The sequence below is a fragment of the Heterodontus francisci genome, chromosome 13, assembly GCF_036365525.1.
Source record: "Heterodontus francisci isolate sHetFra1 chromosome 13, sHetFra1.hap1, whole genome shotgun sequence".
Lineage (NCBI taxonomy): Eukaryota > Metazoa > Chordata > Chondrichthyes > Heterodontiformes > Heterodontidae > Heterodontus > Heterodontus francisci.
The window spans coordinates 54,741,082-54,768,671 of NC_090383.1; the positions used below are offsets into that span (position 1 = coordinate 54,741,082).

The 27,590-nt window shown below is 43.0% G+C and overlaps 1 protein-coding gene and 1 long non-coding RNA gene across 3 annotated transcripts in view; one reads left to right on the top strand and one right to left on the bottom strand.

Moving 5' to 3' along the window:
- The window catches only part of sft2d1 (SFT2 domain containing 1), a 179,438-nt gene that overhangs the window by 118,359 nt on the left and 33,489 nt on the right, over positions 1-27,590 (top strand). Inside the window, exons 5-6 of one of the 2 annotated variants that reach the window (XM_068044836.1) lie at positions 22,240-22,275; positions 24,863-24,921. In XM_068044836.1, the coding sequence (XP_067900937.1) occupies positions 22,240-22,275; positions 24,863-24,921 (95 nt within the window). The remainder of the gene's footprint in view (positions 1-22,239; positions 22,276-24,862; positions 24,922-27,590) is intronic. The other variant, XM_068044835.1, reaches the window with a different exon arrangement.
- Positions 1-27,590, bottom strand: part of LOC137376383 (uncharacterized) — a 116,448-nt gene that overhangs the window by 30,909 nt on the left and 57,949 nt on the right. The window lies entirely within an intron of this gene.

Sequence of the window (27,590 nt, forward strand, 5' to 3'; positions counted from 1 at the left end):
ATTTACCAAATTGCCCTGGACCTCATTGCCCTTAACCAATCTCCCTTATCAAAAGACTTACTGAAGTCCATGTAGACTACATCAACTGCTTTACCCTCATCTACACCTCTTTTCCCATAGTCACCACCTCGAAAAAATTCAATCGAGTTTGTTAGACACGATCTCCCCCTGACAAAGCCATGCTGACTGTCCCTGATTAATCCCTGCCTCTCCAAGTGGAGATTAATCCTGTCTCCCAGAATTTTTTCCAATAGTTTCCCTACCACTGACATTAGACTCACTGGCCTATAATTAGCTGGTTTATCCCTGCTACCCTTCTTGAACATTGGTATCACATTCGCTGTACCGCTGGTACCTTTCCTGTGGCCAGAGAGGATTTGAACATTTGTGTCAGAGCCCCTGGTATCTCCTCCCTTGCCTCACATAGCAGCCTGGGGATTTATCCACCTTTAAGCCTGCTAAAACAGCTAATACCTCCTCTCTTTCAATGCTAATCTGCTCAGGTATCTCACAATCCCGCTCCCTGATCTCTACACCTACATCGTCCTTCTTCATAGTGAACACAGATGAAAAGTAATCATTTAAAACCTCACCTATGTCCTCCAGCTCCACACACACATTGCCACTTTGGTCCTTAATGGGCTCTACTCTTTCCCAGGTTATCCTCTTGCCCTTAATATACTTATAAAACGCCTTGGGATTTTCCTTTATCTTGTCTGCCAGTGTTTTTTCATGACCCCTCTTCACTCTCCTAATTACTTTTTTAAGTACTCCCCTACACTTTCTTTACTCCTCTAGAGCCTCCGCTCTGAATCTGCCATAAGCCTCTTTTTTTTCCTTATCCAGTCCTCTATATCCCTTGACATCGTTCCCTGGATTTGTTGATCCTATTCTTCACCTTTACAGGAACATGTTGGACTCTCACTATTTCATTTCTGAATGATTCCCATTGGTCTGATGTTGAATTTCCTACAAGAAGCTGCTCCCAGTCCACTTTGGCCACATCCTGTTTTATCATATTAAAATCTGCCTTCCCCAATTCAGTACTTTTATTTCCGTTCCCTCTATGTCCTTTTCCATAACTACCTTAAATTTTACAGAGTTATGGTCACTATCCCCGAAATGCTGCCCTACTGCCACTTCTACCACTTGTTTGGCTTCATTCCCTCGGATTAGGTCCAGTACTGCCCCTCCTCTTGTAGGACTCTCTATGTGCTGGCTCAAAAAGCTCTCCTGAATGCACTTTAACCTCTGCACTGCAACCTTTGGTCCATGCTACCTCATGGCTTTAAAATATGTGTAAAATACCATGGAACCTTTCCAGCAAATGTCCCGTCTCCATCATTACGTGACTCCTTTCAATATCGCACCTGTTATTTGCTCATTGGAGGGGGCTGTGTATGCAGATGACAGACAGTCATGGCCATTTGGATGCAAGATGTCAGAATGCCCTGCTACCAAGATCTGAAACTCCAGCTTTCTGCAAGGCACTTGTCCAACCCCAGCTCCAATTCAGAAACGAGCATTGGCAGACTACATTCCCCAATCATTCCTTTTGAAGTTGCAATTGTTAAACCTTTGTCCGTTTGACTGGTATTAGAACCATAGAGGTATAGAAAGGTCACAGCACCATAAAGAGGCCATTCAGCCCATCGTGTCTGCGCCGGATGAAAAAACTAGCTGCCCATTCTAATCCCACCTTCCAGCACCTGGTCCATAGACTTGCAAGTTACAGCACTTCAGATGCATGTCCAGGTACCTTGTAAATGAGTTGAGAGTTTCTGCCTCCACCACCTTAAGAAATCCAGGCAGCGAATTCTAGACACCCACCACCCTCCGGGTTGTTACAAGGTTTTTGTTTTTGTATTAAAAACTTAGAATGCTGTGTGTTTTTTAAAAAACTGAAAAAAAGGATTTTTCAGTGGACATTGACACCTGAAAATAGCTGAATTTTTTGAATGTTTTGAAAGGAAGCTGACTTTGTATACAAAGGCAGGAAAACAGGCAAATTGAAGGAACCCAGCATAAGGTTTGGCCTCCTCAAAGCAACTTTTTGAATGACAAGGGAAGACTCTATGTCTGGACATGTGACCTGTTTCAGAAGGTTTTGCTTTCACTTTGGACCTTTTAAAAAGCCAGTGAGTTGGACAAAGAGCAAGCATTTAAAATTTGTTTTTTGACCTGCCTGGAGATCAGAGAGGAAGACCCAGAAAAAGTTTTACCTCTTTCTGTAAAGGAATCCTGCATCTCTTGAGAAGAGACCCTGTATTTCAAAGGTGGCAGATCCGTATTGCCTCCCGTCTCAGAAGAATCCCTGCATCAAGTGTGGTTCATGTTGCCTATTGTGTTTTAAGAAACACTAAAATCTGAAAAAAATCTTCTACTTCTATACTGCTGCTCTAAAACCTAAGACCTGTTGCTACACCGCTGATGAAAGACCTGGGGTGAAGCCTGCTGCAGTTGAATTGCCTTGAACGCCTACCCATCACAGATGGTTCATCAACCTCGCCTGGAGGGACTTTGAGTGGCATCTGACTATTCGACTCTGGGACACCTTACCAAACTGAAGAACCTCCTACCAGAACATGACAAACTAAGTGATTTTATTATTATTTCTATTCCTATGAAACAGCTGTCAACCAGAAATCTTTTTCCCTGCTTAACCATTTTTCTGAATGTATGTGTGTGTGCGTGAGGGCTAGGGAAATAAGGAGCTTTTCGTATATAGAGTTATCTGAAGAAGGGTCACTGACCTGAAACGTTAACTCTGCTTCTTTCTCCACAGATGCTGCCAGACCTGTTGAGTGTTTCCAGCATTTCTTCTTTTCATTTTAGAGTTATCTCTTATTGGTTAAGACTTGTTTTTATAATAAATAGTTAATTGTTGTTCATTAAAGAAACCTGCTTGGTCTGCTTTATTCTGGGGGACAAATAGAGTATGTAATTGGCTGTTTTTCGGGAGGTGAGCAAATATATTGATATGCTGTGACCCATGGAGAAGTGGAACTGAAGTAACAGTGCACTCCTCCTGCCTCGGTCATAACAGGGTGAAAAGGTTTTTCCCCGTGTCCCCTCTAATTATTCTACCAATCACCTTAAATCTGTGCCCCCTGGTAATCGACCTCTTGGCTATGGGAAACAGATTCTTCCTGTCTACTCTATCAAAATTTTGTACACCTCAATTAAGTCACCCCTCAGCCTCCTCTGTTCTAAGTAAAACAACCCTAGCCGATCCAATCTTTCCTCACAGCTGCAATTTTCAAGCCCTGGCAACATACAACTAAAAGAATGTTCATCAATGAATCAATCCGGACGGACCACCCGGCACCGGAAATGACAACGGCAAACCCAGCCCTGTCGACCCTGCAAAGTCCTCCTTACTAACATCTGGGGGCTTGTGCCAAAGTTGGGAGAGCTGTCCCACAGACTAGTCAAGCAACAGCCTGACATAGTCATACTCACGGAATCATACCTTACAAACAATGTCCCAGACACAGCCATCACCATCCCCGGGTATGTCCTGTCCCACCGGCACTACAGACCCACCAGAGGTGTTGGCACAGTGGTATACAGTAGGGAGGGAGTTGCCCTGGGAGTCCTCAACATCGACTCTGGACCCCATGAAGTCTCATAGCATCAGATCAAACATGGGCAAGGAAACCTCCTGCTGATTACCGCCCTCCCTCAGCTGATGAGTCAGTACTCCTCCATGTTGAACAGCACTTGGAGGAAGCACTGAGGGTGGCGAGGGCACAAAATGTACTCTGGGTGGGGGACTTCAACGTCCATCACCAACAGTGGCTCGGTAGCACCACTACTGACCGAGCTGGCCAAGTCCTAAAGGACATATCTGCTAGACTGGCTATGCGGCAGGTGGTGAGGGAACCAACAAGAGGGGAAAACATACTTGACCTCAACCTCACCAATCTGCCTGCCACAGGTACATCTCTCCATGACAGTACTGGTAGGAGTGGCCACCGCACAGTCCTTGTGGAGACAAAGTCCCGCCTTCACATTGCGGATACCCTCCATCGAGTTGTGTGGCACTACCACAGTGCTAAATGGGATAGGTTTCGAACAGATCTAGCAATGCAAAACTGGGCATCCATGAGGTGCTGTGGGCCATCAGCAGCAGCAGAATTGTACTCAACCACAATCTGTAACCTCATGGCCTGGCATATCTCCCACTCTACCATGACTATCAAGCCAGGAGACCAACCCTCGTTCAATGAACAGTGGACGAGCGCATGCCAGCAGCAGCACCAGGCATACCTCAAAATGAGGGGTCAGTCTGGTGAAGCTGCAACACAGGACTATCTGCGTGCCAAACTGCGTAAGCAGCATGCGATAGACAGAGCTAAGCGATCCCATAACCAACGGATCAGATCTAAGCTCTGCAGTCGTGCCACATCCAGCCGTAAATGGTGGTGGACAATTAAACAACTAACTGGAGGAGGTGGCTCCACAAATATCCCCATCCTCAATGATGGGGGAGCCCTGCACATTATTGCGAAAGATAAACCTGAAGCATTTGCAACAATCTTCAGCCAGAAGTGCCGAGTTGATGATCCATCTCTGCCTCCTCCTGAAGTCCCCAGCATCACAGATGCCAGACTTCAGCCAATTCGATTCACTCTGCGTGATATCAAGAAACGACTAAAGGCACTGAATACTGCAAAAGCTATGGGCCCTGACAATATTCCGGCAATAGTACTGAAGACCTGTGCTCCAGAACTTGCCACGCCCCTAGCCAAGCTGTTCCAGTACTGTTACAACACTGGCATCTACCCTGCAATGTGGAAAATTACCCAGGTATGTCCTGTACACAAAAAGCAGGACAAGTCCAACCGGCCAATTAACGCCCCATTAGCCTACTCTCCATCATCAGTAAAGTGATGGAAGGTGTCATCAACAGTGCCATAAAGTGGCACTTGCTTAGCAATAACCTGCTCAGTGACGCTCAGTTTGGGTTCCACCAGTGCCACTCAGCTCCTGACCTCATTACAGCCTTGGTTCAAACATGGACAAAAGAGCTGAATTCAAGAGATGAGGTGAGAGTAACTGCCCTTGACATCAAGGCAGCATTTGACCGAGAATGGCATCAAGGAGTCCTAGCAAAACTGAGGTCAATGGGAATTAGGGGGAAAACCCTCCGCTGGCTGGAGTCATACCTAGCGCAAAGGAAGATGGTTGTGGTTGTTGGAGGTCAATCATCTGAGCTCCAGGACATCACTGCAGGAGTTCCTCAGGGTAGTGTCCTCGGCCCAACCATCTTCAGCTGCTTCATCAATGACCTTCCTTCAATCATAAGATCAGAAGTGGGGATGTTCGCTGATGATTGCACAATGTTCAGCACCATTCGTGACTCCTCAGATACTGAAGCAGTCCGTGTAGAAATGCAGCGAGACCTGGACAATATCCAGGCTTGGGCTGATAAGTGGCAAGTAACATTTGTGCCACACAAGTGCCAGGCAATGACCATCTCCAACAAGAGAGAATCTAACCATCTCCCCTTGACATTCAAGGGCATTACCATCGCTGAATTCCCCCACTATCAACATCCCAGGGGCTACCATTGACCAGAAACTGAACTGGAGTAGCCATATAAATACTGTGGCTACAAGAGCAGGTCAGAGGCTAGGAATCCTGAGGCGAATAACTCACCTCCTGACCCCCAAAGCCTGTCCACCATCTACAAGGCACAAGTCAGGAGTGTGATGGAATGCTCTCCAATTGCCTGCATGGGTGCTGCTCCAACAACACTCAAGAAGCTCAACACCATCCAGGACAAAGCAGCCCGCTTGATTGGCACCCCATCTACAAACATTCATTCCCTCCACCACTGACGCACAGTGGCAGCAGTGTGTACCATCTACAAGATGCACTGCAGCAATGCACCAAGGCTCCTTAGACAGCACCTTCCAAACCTGCGACCACTACCAACTGGAAGGACAAGGGCAGCAAATACATGGGAACACCACCACCTGCAAGTTCCCCTCCAAGTCACACACCATCCTGACTTGGAACTATATCGCCGTTCCTTCACTGTCGCTGGGTCAAAATCCTGGAACTCCCTTCCTAACAGCACTGTGGGTATACCTACCCCAAATGAACTGCAGCGGTTCAAGAAGGCAGCTCACCACCACCTTCTCGAGGGCAATTAAGGATGGGCAATAAATGCTGGCCTGACCAGCGACACCCACATCCCATGAATGAATAAAAAAAAAACCTCCTCTGTACACTCTCCAGAGCAATTATGTCTTTCCTGTAATGTGGTGACCAGAACTATACGCAATACTCTAGCTGTGGCCTAACAAGCATTTTATACAGTTCCAGCATTACATCCCTGCTTTTGTATTCTATACCTCCGCCAATAAAGAAAAGCATTCCACATGCATTCTTCACCACTTCATCTACCTGTCCTGCCACCTTCAGGGACCTGTGGACATGCACTCCAAGGTTTCTCACTTCCTCTACCCATCTTAATATCCTCTTGTTTATTGTGTATTCCTTTGCTTTGTTTGCTCTTCCCAAATGCATTACCTCATACTTCTCCGGACTGAATTTTATTTGCCATTTTTCCGCCCACTTAACCAAACCATTGATATCATTCTTGAGTCTATAGCTATCCTCTTAACTATCAACTACACGGAGTTTTTGTGTCATTTGCAAATTTCCCAATCATGCCTCCCACATTTAAGTCCAAATCATTAATATATACCACAAACAGCAAGGGAGCCAACACTGAGCCCTGTGGAACGCCACTGGAAACCACTTTCCATTCGCGAAAACATCCATCGACCATTACCCTTTGTTTTCTATCACTAAGCCAATTTTGGATCCAACCTGCCCCATTTCCCTGAAACCCATGTGCTTTTATTTTTCTGACCTGTCTGCCATATGGGACCTTGTCAAGTGCCCTTACTAAAATCCATGTTGACCACATCCACTGCACTACCCTCATCAATCCTCCTTGTTACTTCTTCAAAAAACTCAATCATGTTCGTAAGACACTACCTTCCCTTAACAAATCTATGCTGACTATCTCTGGTTAATCTGTGCCTTTCTAAGTGGCAGTTTATCCTGTCCTTCAGAGTAGATTCTAATAATTTACCCACCAATGAAGTCAGAGTGACTGGCCTATAATTATTTGACCTATCCCTCACACCCTTTTTCAACAATGGTGCAAAGTTTGCATACCTCCAATCCTCTGGTACCTCGCCTGTATCTAGTGAGGATTTGAAAATGATCCTCAGAGCATCCGCTATTTCCTCCCTATCTTCCTTTAACGGCTTGGGCTACAATCCATCAGGCCCTGGTGATTTATCCACTTTCAAGGATGTCAGACCCTCTAGTACTTCCTCTCTCATTATGCTTATTGTATCTAGGATTTCACACTCCTCTTTAACTACAATGTCTGCATCATCCCTCTCCTTTATGAATACAGAGAGAAAGTATTAATTCAGAACCCTGCCACATATTCTGCATCCACGCATAAATTACCTTGTACATCTCTGATAGGTCCTACCCTTTCCTTAGTTATCCTCTTGTTCTTAATGTACTGATAAGACATCTTTGGGTTTTCCTTGATTTTACCTACCAATATTTTTTTCATGTCCTCTCTTTGCTTTCCTAATTTCCTTTTTTACTTCACCCCTGCACTTTCTATATCCTCTCGGCTTTCTAAAGTATTAAGTTTATTTGTGACTTCTTAAGCTTTCTTTTTTGGCTTTATCTTACCCTGTATCCTTTTAGATAACAGGAGGCTCTAGATTTGGCAGTACCACCCTTTTTCTTTGTGGGACATGTCTACACTGTGCCCGTAGAATCTAGCTTTTGAATGCCTCCCACTGGTTTGCCACCGATTTTCCTTCAAGTAGCTGTATCCAGTCCACTTTCGCCAGATCACCTCTCAGCTTCATAAAATTTGCCTTCCCCCAATTTAGAACTTTTACTCCTGTTCTATCCATGTCCTTTTCCAAAATAGTGCTAAATCTAACTCTATTATGGTTACTATTTCCAAAATGGTCACCCACTGCTACTTCATCCACTTGCCCAGCTTCATTTCCTAAGACTAAGTTTAGAATTGCACCCCATCTCATTGGGCTTGTTACATGCTGGCTAAAAAAGTTCTCGAGTGCAGTTCAAGAATGTTGGTGCTCTCTATGCCCTTCACACTGTATCCCAGTTGATATTAGGGTAGTAGGAATCCTCAACTGTTATTGCCCTATTGTTTTTGCACTCAGAAATTTGCCTACATATTTGTTCTTCTATCTCCCTCTCACTATTTGGGGGTCTATAGTACACTCCTAGTTGTGTGGCTGCCCCTTTTTTTATTTCTGAGCTCAACCCAAATGGCCTCATTTGATGATTCATTTAGCACATCATCCTTCCTCACAGCTGTAATTGATTCTTTCACCAATAATACTACACCCCCACCATTTTTTATCCCCCCTCTCTATCCTGCCTGAAAACTATATCCAGGGATGTTGAACTGCCATTTTTGCCCTTTTTTAACCTAAGTTTCCATTAAAGCAATGATATCATGCTGCCATGTGTCTATCTGTGCCCTCAGCTCATCAGCTTTATTTGCATTTAAATAAATACCTTTTAATACTGCCAAATTCCTGTGCTGCTGTACACTTTTTAACCTTTGCTTCTTCTGTCTTGCAAAGTCACTTGCTAATATTCTGCCTCCCGTCCCTGCTCTGAATTTGCCCTATCTGAAACTGCCCTCAGGTTCCCAGCCGCTGCCAATCTAGTTTAAACCACCCCCAACAGCACAAACAAACCTTCCTGCAAGGATATTCATCCCAGTTCTGTTCAGGTGTAGACTGTCCAGCTTATACAGGTCCCCCCTTCCCCAGAACTGGTTCCATTGCCCCAGAAATTTGAAGGCCTCCCTCCTGCACCATCTCTCCAGCCACATTCATCTGGTGTATTCTCCTATTTCTGTACACAATATCACGTGGCCTTGGGAGTAATCCGGAGATTACTACCTTTGAGGTCGTGCTTGCTAATCGCTTTCCTAACTCCCTAAACTCAGCCTGCAGGACCTTATCCCTTTTTCTACCTGTATCGTTGGTTGCATTGTGGACCACAACCTCTGGCTGTGCACTCTCACTCTCCAAAATGCTCTGTAGCCGCTCTGTGATATCCATGTCCATTGCACCAAGGAGGCAACATACCATCCTGGAATCATGTCTGCGGCCACAGGAACGCCTATCTGTTCCCCTAACTATAGAATCCACGACCACAATTGCTCTCCTGTCTTTTCTGCTCCCTCCCTGCACAGCCATGGTGCTCTGGTCATGACTCTCACTGCACACTCCAGAGGAACCCTCTCTCCCATCGGTGCTGAGAACTGAATATCGGTTCAAAAGTGAGATGTCCTCCGGGGACTCCTGTATTGCTTGCCTTGTTCTTCTTGTCTGTCTGGCAGCCACCCAGTCCCTCTCTGCCTGCGCTGTCTTAAGCTGCAGGGTGACCACCTCCTGAAACGTGCTATCCACAAATCTCTCATCCTCATGAATGCACCTCAGTGACACCAACTTCCTCAAGTTCCAGGATTTGGCGCTCGTGTTTTTGCATTTGGTGGCACTTTCTGCACATGTAGTTGTCCAGGACATGGGTAGGGTCCTGGCATCCCCACATATCACAGGATGTGCATTTGCCAGGTGTGACCATGCCTTGAATTATTTATTTACTGCACTAAAATTAGAAGTTAAATAAACACAAAATGGTTATATATAGAATGAACAAACGAGTAATCATCTACCGACTACTGGTATTTTAACTTCTACTTGGCAGATAGACTTAAATGTTAGAGAAAAAATAAAAATCAGCAGAAAAAAGAAAGTAAGAAAATACCCGCGAGATACTCACCCATTAGTTCCCTGTGCCTCGCTGCTCTCTCGCCCCTATCATGCTGTTTGTAGCTCCGAAGTCTCACCCAGCCAATCACCTACCTCCTTCCCTGTGATGTCGCACCTCGATTTTTCTTCCGAATGCGACTGGCACAGTAGCAACTAGCCCCACTCCTTTCTCGCTGATTCCCAGTGAACTCTCCCATTCATGCGTGCTCTCTCTCTCTCCATTAAATTAAATTGATTTTTCTTAATTTATAGTTCCTCTCCTTGCCAAACTTCCTTCTTCACACTCTGTGCACTCAGGCGGCGTTCAGTGCAGACAAGCAGCACTCAGAGACCCCTGAATTTATACTTTCTGAAAACAATGATAAATCAGCTTTGCTGGAGCTCATAAACCAGTTTAAGCTAGCTACCTAATTAGCTACAGCTGCTCTGACAGCTTGTATATCCCTGTTTAAAACTGTAAGAAACTTAACTTGCCTCTTAACTTAAACAGTAATTTTAGTTAATTGCTAAATTTAAAAAAAACTAGACTAGATAGATTAACAGTGATTAAAGCATCCCAACCACCAACCAGCGCTCAACACTTTTCTTGTTCCAACTGGTGCCAACATCGGAAGTCACCAGTGCTAGTCACCTAGGCTTAACATCAGATACGAGTTCAAGCTGACCCAAAAGCTTAACTAGAAGTGGATCCTTCCATCATCAATACACTATTGGGGAAAAGAGCACGTCGTTCACTGGAGAACATTTCTATGCTGCTGCCGCCCTGCCAACAATGAGATTCTGCAAGGCTCTTATAAAGCTATACTTTCAGTTGTTGATGTCTGACCCATCATGTGTCCAGATTTACCGGTGGCCCAATGTCCACTGGTGGCTGTGCTGCTCTCCACATAGGGCCTCACTCATCATCTGAAATAAAGAAAGCCTTCAAGTTACTGGAGGCCAGCAATCTGTTTCCAAAACCCGAGGCACTCTCTTTTCCCCATTTCCCCTCATCTCTGTTATCGAAAAAGATGAAGAATAAGGAGTACAGAGCAGGCACTATAAGTAATATTGGACATTAGCCCCATTGTGGACAGTAATAAAAATATTCTGGAAAAGTCTGTTCCAAACAGCCCCAGTATCATCCAGGCCAACAAGTTGTACTGTGTATCCCAAGAATTCAAAGGATTCAGTCATCGTCTGACTTTCTGGTCATCTTCAAAGTCTAACTGAAGTGTTTCAGTTTTCCATTATTGAGAAAATGGCAGTCATCTTGAGTTGGAGCAACAGGCCATGTAGGGTAAATAGCATGTAACACAACATTGCTTCCGAAATTTGCAGTCTCACCACTCTGATCTTTCCGTTGCCAGGAAGCAAGTAAATGTAGTATATACAATATTAATTGGACACTAAAACTGTTCTAAAAATTGGACCTGCGTGCCCACTGTGTTGGTATCCAGGCAATGCAGTATGCTACCATTTGGCATGATTCTGGCTTCCATAGTCTTTTTCAAGTGTCTATTGATGATGGGAGCTTCCCTGAGGCAACTGGGATTTCAAATTTACCCCTACCTGGGCAACTGTTTTTTTTTTAGATTTAGAGATACAGCACTGAAACAGGCCCTTAGGCCCACCGAGTCTGTGCCGACCATTAACCACCCATTTTTACACTAATCCTACAATAATCCCATATTCCTACCACATTCTCACCTGTCCCTATATTCCCCTACTACCTACACTAATGGCAATTTATAATGGCCAATTCACCTATCAACCTGCAAGTCTTTTGGCTGTGGGAGGAAACCCGAGCACCCAGAGAAAACTCACGCAGACACAGGGAGAACTTGCAAACTCCACACAGGCAGTACCCAGAATTGAACCCGGGTCGCTGGAGCTGTGAGGCTGCGGTGCTAACCACTGCGCCACTGTGCCGCCCTGGTTCATCAGGGCATCCACAACAGTGGTAGAAAAGGAGGTCCAACAGACACCACCACCTCTACCCCCCCACCCCAGCAAGATTGTCTGGAATTAGTATTTCATAAAAAAATTTACCTGTTCTCACTTAATATTTGGTCTTTGTAAGTACCTGGTTCCAGATGACCTAGCAATTTCTTGCTCCTCATTGCCATATAAGCTGAATAATTCACTATCTGAGTAGGGTACAAAATATAGGCCCAAAACTGCTTGCAGGCTCTCGGTCAGGTTAGTGACCACCTTTAGTCCAGGAATTGATGCAGCAAACTTACAGGAGCTGAAAATATTTGACATAGGGTGCTGCAAACAGGAAAAATGGGAAGATGCTACACCGCTACACTAATTCTGATTATCGTGAGATCAAAATGATAAATGTTTTGAAAGCCAGCAAGGGAGAAAATGGACAGTACACATCAGACATCTATTTATCAAGCAACAATGCAATAAGCTAGAATTGATAAAAGTTAATTAATTCTCTTACTTTCACACGAGTGTTACATTTTGAATAGCACTATTTCAGATGCCGCACACATTTTCAGTGCCAATAGCTGCTGTTGCAGGTCGGTATAAATGGAAGCAAGGGCAACCATAAGCTTTGGTTTATAATTCTGCAAAAGGTTTTTTTAAATAAAACTTAAATACCAGAAGGTGTAACAGGTTGGCCTTTAATTTGTACAGATTCTCTTGTATGGTTAAACATTGGCCTGAATCAGAGTTGGTAAGCAATGCTCATGTACTGAGTTCACACCCTCAAAGCTCTCCTCTGCACATTTTACCTTGCTGTGGGGAAAAAAACAATTTTTTGAATAAAACGAAGCATTGCCTTATTTAGTGTTAATATGGTCCATATGGTCCACGATGCTGCTTTAACATTTCACACTGAAGAGTGCCTGCAGAGTCTCATCGACAGGTTTGCGGCTGCCTGCAACGAATTTGGCCTAACCATCAGCACTCAAGAAAATGAACATCATGAGGCAGGATGTCAGAAATGCTCCATCCATCAATATTGGCGACCACGCTCTGGAAGTGGTTCAAGAGTTCACCTACCTAGGCTCAACTATCACCAGTAACCTGTCTCTAGATGCAGAAATCAACAAGCGCATGGGAAAGGCTTCCACTGCTATGTCCAGACTGGCCAAGAGAGTGTGGGAAAATGGTGCACTGACACGGAACACAAAAGTCCGAGTGTATCAAGCCTGTGTCCTCAGTACCTTCTTCTATGGCAGCGAGGCCTGGACAACGTACGTCATCCAAGAGCGACGTCTCAATTCATTCCATCTTCGCTGCCTGCGGAGAATACTTGGCATCAGGTGGCAGGACCGTATCTCCAACACAGAAGTCCTCGAGGCGGCCAACATCCCCAGCTTATACACACTACTGAGTCAGCGGCGCTTGACCATGTGAGCCGCATGGAAGATGGCAGGATCCCCAAAGACACATTGTACAGCGAGCTCGCCACTGGTATCAGACCCATCGGCCGTCCATGTCTCCGCTTTAAAGACGTCTGCAAACACGACATGAAATCCTGTGACATTGATCACAAGTCGTGGGAGTCAGTTGCCAGCGTTCGCCAGAGCTGGCGGACAGCCATAAAGGCGGGGCTAAAGTGTGGCGAGTCGAAGAGACTTAGCAGTTGGCAGGAAAAAAGACAGAGGCGCAAGGGAAGAGCCAACTGTGTAACAGCGCTGACAATCAAATTTTTCTGCAGCACCTGTGGAAGAGCCTGTCACTCTAGAATTGGCCTTTATAGCCACTCCAGGCGCTGCTCCACACACCACTGACCACCTCCAGGCGCTTACCCATTGTCTCTCGAGATAAGGAGGCCAAAGGAAAAAAAAAAGGTCCATTGTTGGAAAGACTGACAAAATGCACGTGTAAAAAATGCATATATCCAGTCGAGATCATAGGGGGTTCTACCTTTAATTCCTCTATACTGTACAAGTAGATATAGGGCAGTGTGAGTCACCCTCACAAAAATAAGATGCCAGACTATTTACAGAAGCAACTCACACCATTGAACCTGAAAATGTATATACAGTAGACCCAAATTTGTTACATGTACTTTGGGATATCCTGAAGACATAACTTGCATACATATAGTGCCTTTTATTTTTCAAGACTCAATGCAGACAAGCACAAAGCAGTGAAGGACCATGAAATGCAAAGAATGGACTTCAATCCTGACTCCTTTCCTTCCCCTCTATTTTCTCCCTCTCTAGAAGAAGTGGCACATGTTGTCTTATGTTGTGTATTTATACTCAGTCCCCTTTGTAATGCGGAGTTAGCGCAAACAACAAGAGCACTATTGAGGGCAACTCTGTCACACAAACGCACACTTTTGCAGTCAGACACACCAAAATCTTCCTCAAGTAGGGCTTTAACGGGGTGTCTCCAAATGCAATGTTGAATAGCTCCTTCTTTTGGAAGCAGCTTCTTGATGTCAATGCAGCTTCTATTATTTGAAATGTTCTTCCTTTCTCCTGTTTATTTCAGCCCCCAAGTGTTCTGGTTGGTTAATAATTAACCTGTTGGAGTTTTCAGTTATTAATTCTGACCTTGAATGTCATCAGAGAAATTCTTGGGTTATTCATGCTGTTAGTCATTATTGACACATTCCAACAATTTACTGTGTGTTGTTCTTGGTATGTTTTAATCTGTCACTTTAAGTTGTAGCATTTGCAAGTGCCCACCAATGCTAACCTTATAATAACTCAGGAATATGGTTAGCACTTATTACAACTGCCATTTGTCACATCATATATGTTCAAGTCTGTGTTTCTTAAGTGCAAAGAACGCAGTGTTGAATGGGTATGGCGAACACCTGCCATTCATAGCTAGATCTGCCTGGACCACATAAAGCTCCCATCTGCCAAAACTGTTCACTATTCCAGGAGCATCCTGTAAATGCAAAGGTTAGCCCCAGTTTCTTTTCTCTACTGAAAACTGCCTTCTTAAACACCACTCCCCTGTCTCCTCCACCCTCAGCTCCAACAGCAAGTGCGAGGAACTCATGGAAGGCGTTGTCACTGAGATTGAGACCATCCATTCAGCTGCTGCTTCTGTTTCCCTCCCTTCCCTTTGCCCACTGGGCCAAACTTCCTCAAAAGTTCTTCTCTGCCCTAACCTTGAATTTGCATCCTTCAGTTTGTCTCCTCTCATGTCTTCTCCAAACTCACTTTGTCCATGAGACCCACCTCCTGCTCCCTCGACCTTATTCCCACGAGACTATGAGAAAACCAAACTATAGAAAGTTCAGAGGGGAAGTGAAAAGGGAAATGAGAGGAAAAGAGAGAGTATGAGAGACTGGCAACTAACATAAAAGGGAATCCAAAGGTCTTCTGTATGCATATGAATAAAAAAGGGTAGTAAAAGCAGGGGTGGGACCAAAAAGGGGGATCTCTTCATGGAGGCAGAGGGCATGGCTGAGGTACTAAATGACTACTTTGCATCTACCAAGGAAGAAGATGTTGTCAAAGTCATGGTGAAAGAGGAAGTAGTTGACATACTAGATGGGTTAACAATTGATAAAGAGGAGGTATTAAAAAGGCTGGCTATACTTAAAAGTTGATTAGTCACCAAGACCAGATGGGATGCATCCAAAGATACTGAGGGAAGGAAGGGTGGAAATTTCAGAGGTACTAGCCATAATCTTCCAATCCTCCTTAAAATACAGGGGTGGTGCCAGAGGACTGGAAAATTGCTGATGTTACATCCTTGTTCAAAATGTGTGTAAGGATAAACCCAGCAACTGCACGCCAGTCAGCTTAATCTCAGTACTGGATAAGCTATTAGAAACGATAATCTGGAACAAAATTAACAGTCACTTGGACTAGAATGGATTAATTATGGAAAGCCAGCATGGGTTGGTTAAAAGCAAACTGTGTTTAACTAACTTGATTGAGTATTTTGATGATGTACCGAGAGGGTTCATGTATTCATAGACTTCCAAAAGGCGTTTGATAAAGTGCCACAAAATAGGCTTGCCAGCAAATTGGAAGCTCATGACATAAAATGGACAGTGGTAGTATGGTTACAAAGTTGGATGAGTGATAGGAAACAGGGAGTTCTGATGAACAATAGTTTTTTGGATTGATGGAAGGTAAACAATCGGGTTCCAAAGGGATCAGTACTAAGACCACTGCTTTTCTTTACATACATCATTAACCTAGACTTGGGTGTATGGGGCACAATTTCAAAATTTGCAGATGACACAAGACTTGGAAATATTGAGAACTGTGGGGTGGAATGTGATAGACTTCAAGAAGACATAGACAGGCTGGTGGAATGGGCGAACACGTGGGAGATGAAATTTGATGCAGAGAAGTGTGAAGTGATACATTTTGTAGGAAGAAAGAGGAAAGGCAATATAAAATAAAGAGTGCAATTCTAAAGGGGGTGCAGGAACAGAGGGACCTGGGGGTATATGTACACAAGTCATTGAAGGTGGCAGGCAGGTTGACAAAGTGGTTATAAAGTTTTGAGCAAGTATTTTGTATCCATCTTCACGTTTGAAGACACAAAAAGCATCCCAAGAATAGTAGGAGGCAAAAGGGAGGGAGGAACTTAATCATTATCACTAGAGAAAAAGTAATGGGACTAAAGGCTGACAAGTCCCCTGGAACTGATGCCCTACATCAGAGGGTCTTCAAGGAAGTGGATGCATTGATTGTAATCTTCCAATATTCTCTAGATTCTGGAAAAGTCCCAGAAGATTGGAAAACTGCAACTGTAACAGCTCTGTTCAAGGAAGGGGGAAACAGAGAGCAGGAAACTTATAGGCCAGTTAGCCTAACGTCTGTCATTGGGAAAATGCTAGAATCCATTATTTAAGAGGTAAGAGCAAGACATCGAGAAAATCAAAATACAATCGGGCAGAGTCAACATGGTTTTGTGAAAAGTGACAAATTTATTAGCGTTCTTTGAGATGCAACAAGCAGGATATAGGGGAACCAGTAGATATAATGTATTTGGATTTCCAAAAGGCATTCGATAAGGTGCCACAAGTTGAGAGCTCATGGTGTTGGGGTGGAGGGGGGGCGATATATTTGCATGGATAGAGGACTGGCTAACTAACAGAAAACAGAGAGTCTGGATAAATGGGGCATTTTCAGGTTGGAAAACTGTAACTAGTGAAGTACTACAGGAATCAGTGCTGAGGCCTCAACTATTTATGATTTATATTAATGACTTGGATGAAGGGACCAATAGTATTGGAGCCAAATTTGCTGACGATACGAAGATAGGTAGGAAAGCAAGTTGTGAGGACACACAGTGTCTGCAAAGGGATATAGATAGGTTAAGGGAGTGGGCAAAAATTTGGCAGATAAGAGTATAATGTGGGAAAATGTGAGGTTGTCCACTTTGGCAGGAAGAACAGAAAGGCAGAATATTATTTAAATGGAGAGAGACTGCAGGATGCTGTGGTACAGAGGGACCTGGGTGTCCTTGTACATGTATTGCAAAAAGTCAGCATGCAGGTACAGCAAGTATTAAGGCAAATGGAATGTTGGCCTTTATTGCAAGGGAGATGAAGTTTAAAAATAGGGAAGACTTGGTGCAACTGTACAGGACTTTGGTGAGACTGCACCTAGAGTATTGTGTACAGTTTTGATCACCTTATTTAAGGAGGGACATACTTGCATTGGAGACAGTTCAGAGACGGTTCACTCAACTGATTCCTGGGATGAGGAAATAGTCTTATGAGGCAAGATTGAGCAGGTTGGGCCTATACTCAACGGAGTTTAGAAGATTGAGAGGTGATTTATTGAAACGTATAAGTTTCTGAGGGAGCTTGACAGGGCAGATGCTGAGAGGATGTTTTCCCTTATGGGGGAATCTAGAATTAGGCGGCACAGTTTCAAATTAAGGGATCTCCCATTTAAGATTGGCAAAAGAAGCAATGGTGGAATGAAAAACTTTTTTATGCAGTGAGTGGTCAGGATCTAAAATGCACTGCTTGAGTGTGTGGTGGAGGCAGATTCAATCGTGGCTTTCAAAAGGGAATTGGATAAGCACCTGAAGAGAGAATTTGCAGGGCTATGTGGAAAGGGAAAGAGTGAGGGAGTGGGACTAGCAGAGTTGCTAATGCAGAGAGCCAGAATTGACACGATGGGCAGAATGGCCTCCTTATGCACTGTAAACATTCTATGATTATCTGCGAACCACCCAACTTGCTTTCCTGGCCCCTATGATAGCTGATATAGTTAACTGTTCCCTCTCCTCAGGTACAGACTCCCTCTCCTTCAAATGCCATTGTCACCCCTCATCTCAAAACAAATTGCTTGATCCCTCGATCCTTGCAAAGCACCACCCCATCTCCAACTTCTGTATCCTCTCCCATGTCCTTGAACATGTTGTCACCTTCCAAATCCTTGCCATATTTCCCAGAACTCCACGTTTGAATCCCTCCAGTTAGGTTTCCACCCCTGCCAAAGTACTAAAATGGCTCTCATCAAATTCATAAATTAATCCTATGTGACTGACAGTGAAAAACTGTCCCTCCTCGTCCTTCTCGAGCTGTCTGTGGCCTTTGACACAGTTGCCCACACAATCCTCCTCCGGTGTCTCTTCACCATAATCCTGCCGGATGAACTGCACTCGCCTGCTTCCATTCTTATCTATCCAGTCTTAGTCAGAGAATTGCCTGCAAATGCTTCTCTTCCTGTTCCTGCACCATTACCTCTGGTGTCCCCCAAGAATCTATCCTTGGCCCACTCCATTATCTCATCTACATGCTGTCCCTTGGTGACATCTGAAAACACAGCATCGGGTTCCACATGTATGCTGACGACACCCAGTTCTACCTCAGTACTACCTCTCTTGAACCCTCCACTGTCTCTAAATTGTCTGACTGCTTGTCTGACATTTACAACTAGATAAGCAGAAATTTCCTGCAACTAAACTTTGGGAAGACCAAAGCCATTCGTCCCTGCCATAGACTTCATTTCCTAGCCACCAATTGTATCCCTCTCCCTGTCAACTGAGGCTGAACCAGACTGTTCACAACTTTGATGTTGTATTTGACTCTGAGATGAGCTTCTGACCACATCCCTAAGACCACATATTTCCACCTCCATAACATTGCCCACCTCCATCCCACCTTAGCTCAACTCTTACTGAAATGCTCAGTAGCTCAAGCTACTGATACTACGCATCTTTCATCTTTCACCTTCCATAAACTTAAACTCATCCAAAACTCTGCTGCCTGTACCTAACTTGCACCAAGACCCTTTCAACCATCACCCTGTGCTCACTTATCTACATTGGTTTCTGGTTAAGCAATGCCTCAATTTTAAAATCCTCATCTTTGTTTTCAAATCTGTCCATGGCCTTTCCCTTCCCTATCTCTCTAACCTCTTCCAGCCTTACAAATCTCTGAGATATTTGTGCTGCTCCAATTCTGACCTATTCCGCATCACTGATTTTCTTCACTCCGCCATTGGCGGCAATGCTTTCAGCTGCCAAGGCCCTAAGCTTTGGAATTCCCTCCCTAAATAAACCTCTGTTCCTCGCTTTCCTCTTTTAAGACACTCCTCAAAACCTTTCTCTTTGACCAAGTTTTTGGTCATTGGCCCTAATATCTCCTTATGTGTCACGGTGTCAAATTCTGTTTGACCGTGCTCCTGTGAAGCGCCTTGGTTGGCGGGTGCTGGGGGCAACGCTGTATAAATGCAAGTTATATAAATAGTTTACTGTCTTGGGATTAGACTTAATTACTTGTTTGCAGCTTCATTTTTACTTTTGAGAATGAATGCTGCAGTAAGGTATGAATCAGTCCAGATTTAAGAAGTATCAAGACTTTCCAGCTTTGCATTTCAAATAGAATTTTTTTTAAAAGCAGAACTTTAAAAAAATCATGCTTTGTATGAAATATTTGGTTTATTTCCTTCAGGCATCATTCATACTTGGCCAGTAATGAAATTTCTTGGCTCAGATGCCTATTGATTGTCATCCAGGAAGAATACTGATGTGCATTAATTCTCATTGCATTGTTTAGTTTAGTTTAGAGATACAGCACTGAAACAGGCCCTTCGGCCCACCGAGTCTGTGCCGACCATCAACCACCCATTTATACTAATCCTACACTAATTCCATATTCCTACCACATCCCTTATATTTCCCTACCACCTACCTATACTAGGGGCAATTTATAATGGCCAATTAACCTATCAACCAGCAAGTCTTTGGCATGCTAACTGGTTCTGTAGCTGATGTTTCCAGCGTGTGGAAACCTAAAAAATGATGCTCCCAGGAGGAGTAGTAATATTTGTTCTAAATTTCTTGTGAAAGCTGCAAGTTTTTCTGATAGTTCTCGCCTAGACAGGAATACTGGTGAATCTCATATTGAAAGTACTCCCCAAATCTCTCAATATCTCAGTGGATGAATGCAGCATGTTTTGTGATAGTCGTGCAGATCAAGAATGTCCTAGGTTTGGTCCCTGGTCTCTGCTGAGTTGATAGTTCTCAGCAAGCTCAGTGTTGAAGTAACTATTATTGGCCACAGCATTCTTTGGCGTATGACCTTGCTGGAAGTACACACTTGTGGACACTGAAAAAGGACAGGATCATATTTGGCTATGATGGCCCTTGTAGACAAATAACACAACAATACTTGCTATCCCAACTCAAACATGAAAATTGGCTACTTGAATGAGATGCTGGAGTGTTACTGGTGCCCATGAAAGCATATGGTGAAAGCAGGAGTTGTGAGAAGTCAACTTAGGGTGAAAATTGAGAGGACAAAAAGTACTCCCACCATTTCCTTCTCCATTAGAAATTTTTAAAACTTCATGTACATTGTGAAATACCATATTATAAAATAAGACAATTCTGCACTACAAAGAACTTGCCTGGTACAGAGTACCCCCCTATAATCTTCAGGCTTCTCACCCAAACTTGTCGTAACATGAACATTGCACCCTGATGTACCTTGTTGCCTTTTAATTTTTCCACCTTAACAGTAGCTTGCACGATGGACCTAGATCTTTCTACTTAATTTCTCGGGTTATTTTTAATATGATTTAACAGTGGTATTCCTGCAGGAGCTACTTAATATACAGACCTTTCAGAACACCAGTTTAGAATGCCATTTTTATGGAGAACGCATGTTAATTCAAAACGCTTGAAAATAGAGTAGATACATTAAGGAGAAATGGACATGCGAAATTAAACTAATGAGTCTGTTGTATTGGCACTAAAATGTACACCATTAATTAGGTTTAAACTCTCATTCTGCACTACAACAGAGACTGTTGCATGAGTCACTTTGAGTGGTGTACTTTTCATTACGTTGTCATCCTCATCCTCCCTGAGCTGCTACGTATTCCTTTATTTTGTTTCAGAGAACTACTGTTCTCTGCTGTTTTGACCCAATCTGATTTTTTGAATTTTTACCTCCAAACTGCCAATAAACTGCCTTGAATGTTAAACAATGTTAGACTTTCACTCTCTGGTCTGTAGATATTGGTACATCTTTTGAACAAAAATAGCCACCAACAAGCCAGAAAGATTTTGTTCATGATCCCTTTTCCAGGATGTTCATTAGATTGACCATTGATGCTGATGCCACTCACTATTTCATCCACAAGGTGATGGTTGACTCATTACCTGTTCAAGACCTGGATGTTTTCCTACTGGCTAAGCCAGTTTACCTAGCTATTGAATACAAGCTGCTAACCAAAGGTCTTTTACCATCTGTAGTAGAAACACTTTTCTGATCTATTCTTGTGCAAAATTCTTTATATGTTTGCAGAACTTGGGCTAGAAGTCAAGTTCCACCAGGTGTATACAGCACTTCTTGCAAAGGATCTTGGCGTTTTAAGCCAATTTATCACCCACCTTTGGCATTTGAATCAGAGATTCCATAAACCTGTGTATCATTCTCCTGAAACTTCACATTCTTGTTATCGAGTTTGTTGACAGAAAACTGCAATCTTGGTCTCACCAAATTGCTTTGGAAGGTAGTATCAGAATCTAATTCCTAATGAACTGTACGCCATCTTTCTACTTTCATGTAATGCAATAATTGTTCTACAATGTGGATGACAAACAAATTCCATCACGGTACACTGTCATTTCTAGGCTAAAATTGGCTTGTTTCTGCACTGTTATATACCTCAGGCTGCTGATATAGACCAAAATTAATCATGAACTAGGGAGAGATTATCTGCTTTTTTTTCTATCACAAATCATAGGTAATTAGCGTGCAAAACTAATACTGGAATTATTAAAAGAGAAAACATTTATTCATACAGACTTTGGGCAGGCAAAATCTTGCAAAGTAGTTCACCCAAGGTAGACATTCCAACTAGCCGTAGCAATGGCTTATTTTAGTGAGAGTTATTGGAATTACTTCTACATGTACCATATTAGTTTTATTTTTTAAAAAACATGTTTCTGTTTTATTCTACAGCTGTGCTTCATCTTAACACTATGTGCAGTCTTTTGGGTAGGTGCCATTTATGGTGTCCCTTTTTTGCTCTTGTATAAAATGACATTTACATTAAGAATATAACTGTGTGGAAGTCCCCCAATTGTCTAGTGTGTAAATCCATAAACATTTTTGTCTTACTAAGCTGTGCAAGTCAAAAGATCCCCACTCCAATTCAAACCTTGGTTTGTGCTGCGTTAGCTGACTTTAGCTAGGATGCTGACAGTTGGCTTAAGTGCTCCTGAGCTTGGGGAAGGTGGAAAAGAGAAATCAGTCAGGGTTGCTTCTTCTGCTCACCTATCTGGTGATACTTGCTGGAAAGTGTGCATGGGTGGGAACAGGATTGTCATTGTTCACTCTTCAGGCTCTCAAATGAAGAACAACCACCTCAACAAGGGCTGATATGTACATGGAACCGTATCCCAAGAGTTGGAATGCACATTTGTAATTTGTTACTGCTATTATAGTGCACTAACCACTTAAATTTCTTTGAAACATTATAAGCTGATGCCTTTTCATTGTGCTACTGGCTGTATTGTAGATAAAATCTTGTATACAAAATATTAAGCATGCAGGAACAAAAGTAAGCTATTCAGCCCTTCGAGCATGTTCAGCAATTCAGTTTGATTATAGTTGATATGTATCTCAACTCCATATACCCACCTTGGTTCTGTAACCCCTGCCTAACAAAAATTGATTCATCTCAGTTTTTAAATTTTCAGTTTACCTAGCCTCGAGAGCTTTTTGGGAGAGAGAGTGTTCCAGATTTCCAGTACCCATTGTGTAAAGCAGTGCTTCCTGACATCGCTGCTTAACGGCCTAGCTCTAATTTTAAGGTTATGCCCCCTTTTCTGGATTCCCCTATTATAGTGGCATGTCTGATTTTAAAATGATCTCTTTCTTGCCTCTGCATAGGTGAAATTCAGACAGTAGACTTATCATTTAAAATTGCTTAATGTTGTTAGTGTAACTGTAACATTAGGGATTGGCAAAGTTAAATGATGAGATTGGAAAGTGTGGGTTGGCATAATATGTGAATAGACAGTGCACTGTGTACCTGTTTGGCATTCATGTGTATCATGCAAGATCTCAGCAGTAACAGGCCTCAATATCACCTATAATAAAAGCAAAATACTACAGATGCTAGAAATCTGAAATAAAAACAGAAAGTGCGGGAAATACTCAGCAGGTCAAGCAGCATCTGTGGACAGAGAAGCAGAGTTAACGTTTCAGGTCTGTGACCTTTCATCAGAACTGATGAAAGGGTTCTGATGAAAGGTCACAGACCTAAGATGTTAACTCTGCTTCTCTGTCCACAGATGCTGCCTGACCTGCTGAGTATTTCCACCACTTTCTGTTTTTAACTCATTATCACCTAGTCTTGTTTTATTTTTAGATTACTTTTTCGATGTGGTTTTGTTCCATTTTTGTTCATTCCATATTCCTGCAACATGAGAGTTGTACTTAATGATTTTTACAGAATCTCAGAATCGTTACAGTGCCAAAGGAGGCCATTCAGCCCATCGTGTCTGCACTGGCTCTCTAAAAGAGCAATTCCCTCAGTTCCAGTCCCCTGCCTTCTCCCCATAACCCTGCACATTCTTCCTTTTCATATAACTGTCTAATTCCCTTTTGAATGCTTCAATTGAACCTGCCTCCACCACACTGTCAGGCAGCGCATTCTAGTCCTTAACCACTTGCTACGTGAAAACGTTTTTCCTCATGTCACTTTTGCTTCTCTTACCAAATACTTTAAATCTGTGCCCTCTCGTTCTCAACACTTTCATGAGTAGGAACCATTTCTCTCTATCTGCTCTGTCCAGACCCCCCATGATTTTGGACACCTGTATCAAATCACCTCTCAGCCTTCTCTTCTCCAAGGAAAACAGTCCTAACTTCTCCAATCTGTCTTCATAACTCAAATTCCTCATCCCCGGAACCATTCTCATGAATCTTTTCTGCATTCTCTCCAATGCCCTCGCATCTTTCCTAAAGTGCGGCGTCCAGAACTGGACACAGTACACCAGCTGAGGCAGAACTTATGTCTTATACAAGTTCAACATAACTTCCTGGCTCTTGTACTCAATGCCTCTATTAATAAAGCCCAGGATACTGTATGCTTTATTAACCGCTCTCTCAACCTGTCCTGCCACCTCAATGACTTATGCACATATATACCCAGGGCCCTCTGCTCCTGCACCCTCTTTAGAATTGTACCCTTTATTCTATATTGTCTCTCCATGTTCTTCTTACCAAAATGAATCACTTCACATTTTTCTGCATTTAACTTCATCTGTCATATGTCTGCCCATTCCACCAACTTGTCTATGTCCTTTTGAAGTTCTACACTATCCTCCTCACAGTTCACAATGCTTCCAAGTTTCATATCATCTGCAAACTTTGAAATTGTGCCCTGTTTACCAAGGTCTAGGTCATTAATCTATATCAGGAAGTTGATTCAACAATTTTTAATATGAACTGTAGTAACCAATGAAATGGCTTGTATAGTTTTCTGTTGCAGCTGAGAGCTAATTACTACGTATATATTAAATATTTTGAACCTTTTTAAAAAGGCAGGGCAGTCAAATTGCTTTTTATCTTTCAGTGGCACAAAAAAGGACTCGCCCTTGTCTTCTGTATATTGCAGTTCCTGGCAACAACTTGGTAAGACGCATTGTGCAGGACATAACTTAAAACAAAAAGAGCTAGAACTGGCTCACACTCTTGTCTTAGTTATCACTTGACTATTTTAACTGTTAAATTTGTAATGTCGGTTGTATCATAGTCAGATATTGGAAAGCCACAACCATTCAAATGCATGCCTTTAAAACTGAGGTGTCTCGCTGTACCACCATTCAATTTATACTAATTGAAATGGCAATTTTTGGTGGTGTTCTTACATTTAATTTTTTTAACCATTTTACTGTAGATACTTTTGGTTTTAATGTTTAGGTTAGTCACTTAGGTGAGACCAAGTCCTTACAAACAAGACAGTATTTCTACTTGACATGCAAGTTTCAAAACATGCTCAAGAAACAAGCAACAAACGTTTCATTAGATTACTTCTGCCTCCAGAGAATCCTCTTCACAAAGCAGCAGAGTAACACAACACCAGACCCTGTTTTAGACTTTAATTGTCAAATCTATTGAACAGTAATGAATCAAGCAAATAATAGTGGTAACATTTATAGAATATCTGTTGAACATAACCAGCTACTCATTATGATAAAATTTGCAACTTTATGTTATGCTAAATTTTAATGAACATTTATTTACAGTTTTTGTAGTACCTTTATCTTTCCAGTTATGGAAGTATCTATTTTAGCCCAGATGACAGAAATGACAACAACAACTTGCATTTATATAGCACCTTTAACATAGTAAAACATCCCAAGCTGCATCACAGGAGCACGCTCAAACAAAATTTAACACCGAGCCACATAAGGCGTTATTAGGACAGAAGAGAGAAAGGGTTTAAGACTGTTTTGAAGAAGGGAAGAGAGATAGAGCGACAGAGGGGTTTAGGGAGGGAATTACAAATTTTAGGGCCTAGTCACCTGAAGGCATGGCTGCCACTGTTGGAGCTAGTAAAATCGGGGACGTAAGAAGGGGCCAGAATTGGAAGAGCACAGAGATCTCGGAGGATTGTAGGGCTTTTTTTTTTATTCGTTAGTGGGATGTGGGTGAAAGGACTAATTTGAAAACAAGGATGAGAATTTTAAAATTAAGATGTTGCTAGCTTGGGAACCAGTGTAAGTCGGTGAACACAGCAATGATGGGTGAACGGAACTTGGTGCAATTTAGGATATGGATATCAGAGTTAGTGTTGGATCCCATTAGTTGCACAAAGAGAGACGAAGTCCGACTGTAGCTTTAAGAAACTTTATTGCAGTACGAAATGGTTACATCATTAGCAAAACGAACATACACACACCTCTGCCTCCACCTTCCCTCCTGCCTGAGCAGGGAAATCATGCCTTTCTTATAGTTCTTCATACAAATCAGTGACACCCCTTTATGTTCCCAATTGGTTTACAAACTTTGCAGTTTCTTGGTGTCATGGCTTGATTGGGGTACTGCCGTGTCAATTTGTTGCACCTCCTTACTCTAGTAGTTTCTCATCCCCCTATCTCCTTGGACCATTAGGCTGATTTCTATACAACAGGCTACTATTAAACAGTCTGCAGCTGTCCTGTTAGTTTCTGCTTGTTAGTCTGCTTCTACTGATAAGCTGTCTGTGCAGCCCTGAAGTTACTTTATTATTTCTGATAAGCTGTCTCTGCAGCTCCGAGGTTAGTTTGTTAGTAGTACATAATTGATTAATTATTTCACCTTAAATGTCCCCATTATTCTGTCCCCACAGTTAGGATGAGCTCAATGTAAAATGGGAGACTGGCCAGGTGAACGTCAGCATAGTCAAGTATAGAGGTAGCAAAAACATAGATTAAGGGTTTCAGCAGCAGGTTAACTGAAGCAGGAACAGAGTCAGGTGATGTTACAGAACTTCTCATGTGCTGGACAACCACCTGTGCAGTAAGTGTTGTCAGCTGCAGCAGCTTGAGCTCCAAGTTTCGAAGGTTGAGCTGCAGCTGGCATCATTGTGGCACATCCATAAGATTGAGAGTTTGGACAGCACGTTTATAGGTGTGGCCACACTGAAGCTTAAGGGTATGCAAGCAGAGAGGGAATGGGTGACTGCCAGGCAGACATGAAGGACCAGGCAAGAAGTGGTGAATGCCATGGCAACCATATTGGAGATGGCAGCATCTGAGACCAGTGAATCCATGGTGACAGATGAATCACAGGAAACAAAACCAGAAGCTGCACTTGATGAGGAGGATGATAATGAAAAATCAAAACTTACAGACTACTTGAACAAGTAGACCTCAGAGTGCATCTCACTCTCCAACCAGTATTCAATTCTGAATACTGGTGAGAGTGATGGTTCCTTTGCGGAGTGCAGTTACAACCAAGTCCCCAGCACCACAGCGGGCTCAGCTGTACAGGGGAGTGCAGGAGGAAGATTGGGAAATCAATAGTAATAGGGGATTCGATTGTTAGGGGAACAGACAGGTGTTTCTGCGGCTGTAGGCGTGAATCCTGGATGGTATCAGTACCAACAACATAAGTAAAAAGAGGGATGAGGTCCTGCAGGTAGAGTTGAGGGAGCAAGGAAAGAAACGAGCAAGCAGAGTCTCAAAGGTAGTAATCTCTGGATTACTTCCAGTACCACACGCTAGTGAGTTTAGAAATAGGAGGATAGAGCAGATGAATACGGGGCCAGACAGATGGTCCAGGAGGGAATGTTACAGATTTTTTGGGACATTGGGACC